The sequence below is a fragment of the Ipomoea nil genome, unplaced genomic scaffold, assembly GCF_001879475.1.
Source record: "Ipomoea nil cultivar Tokyo-kokei standard unplaced genomic scaffold, Asagao_1.1 scaffold3238, whole genome shotgun sequence".
Classification (NCBI taxonomy): Eukaryota; Viridiplantae; Streptophyta; class Magnoliopsida; order Solanales; family Convolvulaceae; genus Ipomoea; species Ipomoea nil.
The window spans coordinates 974,832-985,462 of NW_017619666.1; the positions used below are offsets into that span (position 1 = coordinate 974,832).

At 32.9% G+C, this 10,631-nt stretch overlaps 1 protein-coding gene across 9 annotated transcripts; it reads left to right on the top strand.

The window, feature by feature from the left end:
- Nucleotides 1-1,150: 1,150 nt before the first annotated feature.
- LOC109168956 (nuclear transcription factor Y subunit A-8-like) lies at nucleotides 1,151-8,952 on the top strand. 9 transcript variants are annotated; one of them, XM_019317826.1, is made up of 6 exons: nucleotides 1,151-1,311; nucleotides 1,889-1,995; nucleotides 2,163-2,240; nucleotides 3,506-3,667; nucleotides 4,310-4,482; nucleotides 8,680-8,952. In XM_019317826.1, the coding sequence occupies exons 2-5, from the start codon at nucleotides 1,930-1,932 to the stop codon at nucleotides 4,463-4,465; spliced, it is 462 nt and encodes a 153-aa protein (XP_019173371.1). In that variant the 5' UTR covers nucleotides 1,151-1,311; nucleotides 1,889-1,929; the 3' UTR covers nucleotides 4,466-4,482; nucleotides 8,680-8,952. The 9 variants fall into 9 exon arrangements, with proteins under 9 accessions (XP_019173371.1, XP_019173369.1, XP_019173377.1 ...); XM_019317824.1 differs by having other exon boundaries at nucleotides 1,911-1,995; XM_019317832.1 differs by having other exon boundaries at nucleotides 1,911-1,995; nucleotides 2,163-2,234.
- The last annotated feature ends 1,679 nt before the right edge of the window (nucleotides 8,953-10,631 follow it).

The window sequence follows — 10,631 nt, forward strand, 5'->3', positions numbered from 1 at the left end:
TAATGTTGTGAAAGTGATTTTGATATAAGGAGAATAAAATGTGAATTTCCTACTTTACCTCTCAAATTTTTAAATATTTTTTTAATTTTGCCGTCAGTTTTAACGGCCGGGGACCAAATGCGTCACTTCGTTCATAACTGAGGGACTAAAAATGGATACAGTTATAACTCAGGGACTGAGTCGGAACTTGGGTATAACTCAGGGACCAAAGAAGCAATTTTCCCTACAAAATATGTTATATATATTTATTTACCAAGTATTTTATACAAATATAATAAATATTAATATTTTGTTCAATACTTTCACATAATAACCTACGACACACATCTCACAACGCATGAGACATGTAGGGGACAAACTACCACTGCCAAATATCAATAGGTGCTTGTAAGATAAAGTCATAAAGAGTTAATAGTACAACTAAGATCCCATCATATACACAATCAGGCAAATCTAAAGCTTCCTACACCATAATCTCATTGCACGATGAATCCATCTATGCTACCACCAGTAACCCAATTGCACATGACGCACTACCAATTAATTAAAAAAAAAAAAGGACATGTACTGAAGATGAAGACAATGACAATATAATCAATCTCCAATATTACAAAGTTGCAAACATTTATTTTATTGACAATATAATCAATCTCTCATATATTATCTTGCATTTATATACTTTAAATTACCGATTTAAATAAATAAAGGTCAATATTTATTTACCTATGCATGAACATCTCCAATATAATATTGCATTGATATATATACTTTGAAATATTTATTTAAAAATAATCATTGGGCATTATTTAATTCGCGCAAAGCGCGTAAAAGAACTAGTATATTAATATAAATATCATCCAAAAATATCAATAGGTTATTTTTAATAATATATTTTTTATATTAATTTTATTTATACAAAAATAAAAAATAATATATGTAAAGATAATAGGGAAATTTATGTCATTTTAATGAACTTACAGTATTGTTATAATAAATCTGTAATAATATTATAATAATGATTCATGGTTAATGATACTTTAATATGAATCTATAATATTATAATAATGAATTATGATCAATGATACAAAGTGGACCTAGTCCATAATCCGGGCATATATATAGTTGTATGTTGTAATCATACACCATGCTTGCTCACGAAGAAGATGCACCAAAGTTTCCTGCAACAACAAATATTTTCTTACTAAAGAGAGAAGAAAAAAGGGAGAGAAAGTTAGGAGAGGGGTATGCATTCATCCCAACAAACACCACTTTTGTTTCTTTCTCCTAATCTTCTTAGATCCCAAAGCTAAGGTCTCTCTCTCCTCTCTCTCTCCTCTCTTTCTCACTCACTGTCCCATTCCATTTTCACTTTTCCATGCATGTGAATAACTGAATATTGAATACATAATATATATATATATATATATATATATATATATATATATATATATATATATATATATATATATATATATATATATATATATATATACTGTGTATCTATGATGAGTAGTGTGCTTTGTGAACATAAAGTTGCTTCATGGGTACTTTTGATTTTTATTGATATAATCTTGAATGCATGATGGGTTGTGAACATAAAGTTGCTGGCTTTTAATTTGCTGCTTCTTTTTGGTTCAAATTAAAATTTGGTGTGAATAGGGGAATATTGGATAGATATATATGCTTTGTTGTTATAGTTAGTTGATGATGAATATTATAGAAAATGTGTAGAAGTTGATGGGGTCGTTGATGCTGGGGATTAATTGGGGAAGATCAGGGATAGATAGATCTTGGATTCTTGGGAGATGGTTGACTTTCTGTTTTTGGGTTCTGTATTTATTTAATATTTTTCTTTAATTTATGAATTATTGTTTTGCCATAATTATAATCATATATGTATGTCCAATTGTTAGTACGTTCAAAAGAGTTATGAGGCCTACTTTCTTCGTTGACAATTTGGAAGTTTCAACCCATTCCTCCGGCCAAGCCACTACTGTAAGTTCCTGCCTGCCATTGATGATGGCTTCAGCTTAATTATTGAGCTTTTGATTATAATATAAATCTCATGATATATATATATATATATATATATATATATATATATATATATATATATATATATATATATGCTTTCAATTCTTTGGTTTTCCTTCTCTTCTCAGATTCACTCTTCTTACAATTGCTCCGACGACGACCTTAACTTCAATGGATTATTTACCGCTTATGGACCTCAAGTAAATGTATACTTATTTTATTTTGGATTTGAAAATTTGTATTTTTAGTCCTTCAATTTTTCTTTAATCTAGTAGGTTCGTGTGTTATTGCCTAACATTTTTTTTTTTTGTTGCAATTTACTCTTCCAACTTTTTAAATAAGTTGTTGTTTCAACCCTTGGATCGGAGCAACAAAATTATTAAATGACATTATTAGAGTTTTAATTAATATATGAGATTTTAGTTATTTATTTATTTTTTTTATAACCTCTTCAATTTCGATATTTCATATGCAAAATTGAATTGACACCAATTTTCATAAATTTTCTCTATTCAATTGAGGTGCATCCTACTTATTTTGTCCTCTGCATGAACTTGTTAAAATCAAGGTAATTATTTTACAGATAAAATACTGAAATTGAAGAGGGTTATAATAAAGAAGAAACATAAGAAAATACTAAATTAAATATCCATATATTAAGTAAAATTTGATCTAATAAAGTTTAACAATTCTGTAGGTTTTCTCTATTACAATGTAGTATTTGTTCATATACATTCTCAACCTACTGAAACACAAAGAACCACTGAGACATGAACTCACAACCTTCCAAATGGAAGTCTAATCCGGGTACCATTAGACCACATAGTCTTGGTATAGGTTTTGAGGTTAATTAAACTTATTTAAAAAGTTAGCTGAGTAAATTGCAACAATAAAAACATAACAGAGTAAAATAATTTCCTCCTTTCAATTTTTCTCTTTATGTGGTTAGAAATTAAAGACAAATTCTTCTATGACATCGTCTCATACTCTCATGGATCCTCACCCGTGAGACAGGTCGGGTTTTTCTTTAAGTATTACAATTTTCATTATGAGCAATTCTTCAACTCTTAATAGTATATTTTGATCTAAAAATATTACTTCGTACATTTTAATCAAATATATCAAATTTTTTCTCATTATGCATTACACTTTCTCTCATAAGTAACAATTAAACCATTTATCCATGACAAGTATTTTACATTTTTTTTTCTCAAAGTAACTATTCAACTCTAAATATCACAGGTTGATTTCAAAATATTACATTTGTAACAAACAATTTATTTCTGATTACTATTATATTTTCTAGCATACCATCATTACCCGACTCATCTCACAGATAAAAATTCGTGAGGGAGCCGGGTCTCACAGGAGACTCACTCGGTTAGAAATATTTTGCAACCTCAGCTCTTATTAGTTATTTTGTGTGGGGTGATGGGCGAATTGAATCTGATTATGTGTGTGTTTGGTTCAGCCTCATGTAGTTGGTTTTTCAACTGCTCGGCTACCGCTGCCATTTGATCTTGCAGATGATGGACTCATTTTTGTGAATGCAAAGCAGTATCATGGAATACTAAGAAGGAGACAGATGCGGGCAAAGCTTGTGGCACAAAACAGACTACTCAAAACTAGAAAGGTGTGTGCATCCCTTCTTTTATTATTATTGACTTTAAAAACATCATCTGATATAACACATTATGATTAATTAATTACTGTATTACAGAATTATTTGTTACATAATTAATCAATGACAATGCATTATTACATCGGCTGGTATTTTACCTGCTTTTAACTGAAATGTGACAAAAATAGGATGATTTTATAACTGGGAGAAATTTAAGAAAAACTCGTTTGGGACTTGATCGAGTTTCTGGTAAAAAAATACAAATCTCAAACGAGTTTGGCACTTTTTTGAAATTATTTACCTTTTTTGTCTAAAATACGACAAATGGAAGTCGTATTAGCGTTTGTCAGTACAAATACGAAAAATGCAAGTATGACTTGAGTTTCTCGTATGTATTCTTGTATACAACAAGCGCAAGTGTGACTTACGTTTGACTATTAAAATAAAAAATAAAAAATTACCATTGACAAGAAATCAAAACTAAAACCTTGAAAATTTTTGAAAGGTCAATAGTGATGATTACGTTAATAATTTAACCACTATATACTAAAATACTATTTTATATAAATATATAGAGAAAAAAATACATTGTTTTCCCTATATATATGCTTGGCTAGATTTTCAAGTTTCTATATATATACGAGTGAAGTGCAGCCATATATGCACGGGTCTCGCCATCTCCACGCGGTAAACAGGGTGAGGGGCAGCGGAGGGCGTTTTCTCAGCTCAAAGAAAGCACAGCACCACCACCACTCTCCATCATCATCACCCAACTCAGTTGACGTTTCCATGTCTGCCACTGCTCCATAGGGCATACCCAATCACAGGTATTACTGTTTTTTTTTAGCTCGATGCTGGACTTGACCTTTTAAGCCTTTTACCTACTAGTCTTTAATGTTATTGTTGGTATCAAACACGTAACCGGCTCTAATACCACTTGTTAGATCAAACGATTACCTCCACGCCAAAAGTTATAGGCCCTGTTTGGTAAATAGTTAACCTATCAATCAATTTTGGTTTATTTGACCACTATTAATAGTTTAATTTGGTTAAAAAATCAATATAAGTGTTTGATTCATTAATTTTTTGTAATTCTAAAATGCTAAAATTCAAAAAGCTACTCCAAGCAACTTTTTCAATTAGTTTTTCGAGAAAAGATATTATACTAAACAACTATTAGCTAACAGCCAATTTACTAAACACCTTCCTACAATCAGCTATGTTATCAACTAATTATACCATCTAATTAACCTAATCAGCTAACAATTAATATTCATTTACCAAACACGGTCATAACTAGTAGCAAATGATTGCTTCAAACTGTGTTAAAGTCTCTTGTCTTTTTCATGTGTCAGGTGGATCATTGTATATTTTTTTATAGGGTATCAAATTGAAACTCTGACTAGCACATATGAAACACGTCTTTCAATTGTATATCAAATTAGATTAGATTCGTACAAATTAAAAGGTCATAAATTTGTAGTCCCCGAATTACTTGAAGTTCTTAGTTGTTAGATATATTAAATATAATATAATATATCTATAATATATATATATATATATATATATATATATATATATATATATATATATAAATATTATATATATATATATATATATATATATATATATATATATGTATATATATATATATATATATATATATATATATATATATATATAATTGAGAAGAGAGAGAGAGGAATAGATAACTTGATTGATTATAAAAGCTTGAATACAAAGACTATTTATACTAGATAAGATAACTCAAATGCTAAAATTAAGGAATTAATGCTCCATGTAAAGCTAACATCATGGCCATATACTGCACCTATAATTACTCCCATTATTTTTAACCAACTAACTCATCTTACTTGGTTTAATATAATAATAATAATATTATTATAACATTGCCTCCTTTAAACCAAGTTGGATATATTGGTCATCCCAATATCTCCTTCTTCAATTTAAGAAATGTCTCCGTCTTCAAGTTGGATATACGGACTTGTATTTCGTTCTGTAAACCCACTTTACTCCAATTGGCTTCTTCCCAAGAGGTACATCTGTTAACTCCCAGGTACCATTCTTCTCAATGGCACGTATCTCCTCATCCATCGCCTTAAGCCAATGAGTTTCTGTAGCAGCCTCCTCAAAAGATAAAGGATCACAATCTGCAAAAAGAGCAAATTGAATAATCTCTTCATCCGACAAGTCATTATCATGACCCAAAACATAATCTTGCAAGCGAGCTGGTAAGTGGCGCTCGTGCTGAGAAGGAGACTGGACATTATCTGGAATCGGTTGCTCTTCAACAATATTTTCAACATCAGGAATAACAACTGAACTTTCATCTTTAGCTAACCAATCCCAAGCACCATATTCATCAAAAGTGACATCACGACTTATAACAACCTTTTTAGTTTAAGGATTGTATAGTTTATAAGCCTTTGAAGCGTCACTATAACCAATGAATATGCACTTCTCACCTTTATCATCCAACTTCTTTCTCAACGGATCCGGCACATGTGCATATGCCAAACATCCAAAAACCTTGAGATATTTGATAGAGGGTTTTCTCCCACTCCAAGCTTCTTCGGGTGTCTTATCCCGGACACTCTTAGTTGGACACCTATTCAACACATAGACAGCACAAGCAACAGCTTCTGCCCAAAAAGGTTTAGGCAGATCCTTGGATTTCAACATGCACCTTACCATATCCATGATAGACCTATTCTTCCTCTCAGCCACTCCATTTTGTTGTGGAGTGTATCTAGCTGTCATCTGATGTTGAATACCCTTCTTCTTCAGAAAATCATCACAGGCAATATATTCTGTACCTCTATCAGTTCTCAAGATTTTAATTTCATAACCACTCTGCTTTTCAACAAAATCCTTAAATTGTTTGAAAACATCACATGCTTCAGACTTTTGCTTCAGAAAGTAAACCCATGTTTTTCTACTGAAATCATCAATGAAAGTAATAAAGTACTTACAACCTCCATGTGAGGGAACCTCCAACGAACACAGGTCTGAGTGAACAATCTCCAACTGTTTTGTAGCTCTCCTTGACTTGCCCACAGGGAAGGGATCTCTATGCTTCTTCCCAATCACACAAATCTCACATATACGATCAGGGACATTCACAACAGGTAAATCAGAAACAAGTTCCTTTCTCGCAAGATAGTTTAACCCAGAGAAATGAAAATGCCCAAACCGCATATGCCATAACCAATTATCATCACAAACTTCAGAATTAAAGCAATCAAGGAGAGTATGCTTAATTTTCAAAGGAAATAGTCGATTTTGGGACATATTTACCTTTGCAATCAAAACTCCTTTAGCATCTTCAATGGTACAACACCCCTGAGCAATATGTATCTTATATCCTTTTTCTGACAACTGACCCATACTCAACAAATTTTGGTGTAATTCAGGAACATAGAACACATCGGATATAAAATTGTGAGTACCATCCTTCAACTGAATAGAGATTTTACCTTTTCCCAAAATTGGCACTTTTGACTTATTGCCAAATGTCACTTCAGACCGGACTGATTCATCCAGTTCAGAAAACAATTCTTTCTTCCCACACATATGGTTACTACACCCAGTATCCAAGAACCATATGTTTTTATCTGCAGAAAAACTATCGCTGGCTAAAAGTAAAGTTTCAGAACTCTCACCAGACTTTTCAGTAGTATTTTCAGCAATGTTTGCTTGATTTCCGCGATTGTTGTCCTCATTATACCAACAATCTGCAATCTTGTGTCCATACTTGCCACAATTGTAGCAATGAAATGGAAATTTACCTTGTTTGGTATTACCTCCACCTCTTCCTTGGTTGGAGCTACCACGACCTCTTCCACTAGAACCTCCTCTTCCTCTTCCACGACCTCTACCAGATCCTCCACCTCTTTGATTAGTGCCAGTCACATTAAGGGTGACTTGACTCTTCAAAGCTTCTTCTGCTAGTGGTTCCGATTTTGATGCAATCCTGTCAATATGACTTTCTACCATACCTTTCAGCTCTGCAATTGATAAGAGCTCGGTTTTGTGTGACTCTGTTATTGAAGCCACCACATGGTCATACTTCATCGGCATAGTTCGAAGAACTTTTTCAACCACTGCACCATCTTCAATCGTATCTCCATATAGCCTCATCTTATTCACCATATCAATAAGACGAGTGAAATACGCATCTACTGTTTCTGTAGAGGTCATCTCACAATTATCGTACAACCTTCTCAATGACTGCAACTTAGACTTCTGTGCCCGATCGACTCCTTTGTGTGACACCTTTAAGATGTCCCAAGCTTGTTTTGCTGTTTGAGCACGAGCTAATTGCCCAAAAATGGAATAATGAACACCTTGGTGAATCTGACCCAAGGCCAATTTATCTCGCCGTATAGCGGCTGCTTCAGCTCCTTCGGGTAGACCGGGATCAACAAAGCTCCAAAGATTTTGAGCTTGCAAATGTGTGGACATCATAATTTGCCAATAATTGTAATCGAGTTTCCCGTCCAATTTGGGACCCGTCCATACAATATTGAAATTTGCAGCCATATTTCACTACGGGAAATATCTCGAGGTTGAAAGGTTGACTGGCTCTGATACCAAATGTTAGATATATTAAATATAATATAATATATATATATATATATATATATATATATATATATATATATATATATATAATTGAGAAGAGAGAGAGAGGAATAGATAACTTGATTGATTATAAAAGCTTGAATACAAAGACTATTTATACTAGATAAGATAACTCAAATGCTAAAATTAAGGAATTAATGCTCCATGTAAAGCTAACATCATGGCCATGTACTGCACCTATAATTACTCCCATTATTTTTAACCAACTAACTCATCTTACTTGGTTTAATATAATAATAATAATATTATTATAACATTAGTTAAAACGAAACCTGACACTGCAATTCCTGTATGATCTATCTTATTCTAATGACCAAGTCTCTCTATTGGACTTACCCCCATCACTATTTCCATGCAAGGTATGGAGGGGTAGCCTTACATGCAATGGGAGTTGGCAATCTCTTACCCAGCAATTCATCCCTGGCTTTTTTCTGCTTATGGTGTACCACATGTATAGTTCCATTACTTAGTAATGCTGCCATTTATTTCTCACAAAAAACATGTTAAGCAATTTGTGCTGAATGATACTTCAGAATTAGAAATTTTATACGGCCGGAGTGCTTAGTATAATTGTATCTTCTTAAGAAAGCATAGTGTACGCAATACTTTACCGGGAGTACAGTGCAACGTAACACTTGAGGAAGTTTTTACATTGAAGTGTGTTTACACAAATTCTTAGGGTGTGTATTTAATCATGACTTTCATAGATTTTTAAAGACTTTTATCAACTTTAAAAGTTTGAAGGTATTCAATTTAAATTTGTAGGGAGTCTTTAAAAGTCAGACGGTATTCAATCAAGATTTTTAAAGAGTTTTTAAAAGTCAGGTGGTATTCGATTAAGAATTTTAAAGAGTCTTTAAAAGGTATGCGGTATTAAAAAGTTATGAATTTTTGTAGACTTTTTATTTTTAGGACTTTTGTAGAGTTTTCATTCTCAAATATAAATAGTTGAAATCCAATCATCAATCCCAAAGATTTCAAAATTTGCGTTCTACCAACTCTGAATGTTTTCTCTCTCTATTTAAACTCTATTTTTTCTCCTTATTTAAAATTTATAAACCTTATACCTAAATTCAATAAATTATTTTTTCTTCATTATCCTATATTTTCTTCATACCTAAATTCTACTAATTTTTTCTCTCTCCTAAACTTTACAATCTTCCTCTAAAAATTTGAAATAATATTATTTTTACTTTATCATTGCTTGTTTATTTTGATTTTTTTTTATTTCTTTTCTACAAAATTTTTATCCCTAACTTCTAAACTTTCTCTACGAACTTTTCTCTGTAACTTCTAAACTTTCTCTAATTCTCCCTAAATACATGAACAAAGCAAATTTTTCATCTATCACCGTCAAATTTTACTAAATGTTTCATAATATTCATATAAATACTTATATATTTTTATTTTTATTCTTTTTATGTTTATATTCGTAATTTTTTTTAACAACAGGTTACTAAGAATAGCAAACTACTATTCGCAACAACAATTTGGTGTTCCAAACAGTAGCACCTTGTTGTTGTTCGCAGTACCAAATTGCTATTTCACATAATAGCTCTTTGCTTGATGCCTAACGATATATCAAGTATATTTTTTTAATATATTATGAATATTATATTTTAATGCATTCAAAAGTCATACAAGAAAGCCTGTTGTACTTTTACGGGCAAGCTATTAAAGGAACGAAACAAAGTTGGCGAATCATAAGCAATCCCAGCCTCTGCTAGAGCATCTGCTACCCGATTAGCTTCTCGATAGACATGACGAATTGAAGAGCCCCACCCAAGCAGGCAAGATCGAGCATAATCTACCGCAGTTTTCAACTTCCACGGCACTCTAGCATCTCCAGCTGCAACTAAGCTGGCTAGGGAGAGGGAATCCACCTCAATTGCAGCCGGCCGCAAGTTGAAAACGCTGCACCATTGAAGAGCGCAATGAAGGTAGCGAGCTTCGGCCTCCAAAGCAGACTCGGCAGTCACGGGGTAACTCAAACCCGAGACAAGAAATCCCTCCGAATCTCTCAGACATGCGCCACCGGCAGCTCCAGTGGCCGTGTAGACAGCGTCAGTGTTCAGTTTAAGCTTCCCACTTGGTGGCGCAAGCCATTTAATCCAGATGGTGGTCCTCCTCGGCTAATCAGCAAAGCGCGCCACTAGACCAGCAACGACAAGGAAGTCATCGTCTCGCCCCTTTCTCTTAGGCCGAGAATAGGAGACAAGAAAAGTTTCTTTTCTGATTCTGTTGATGGTGTCGCCTACAGAGAAGGCCACATCCTAAAAAAGACACCGATTATACGCACACCACAAAATCC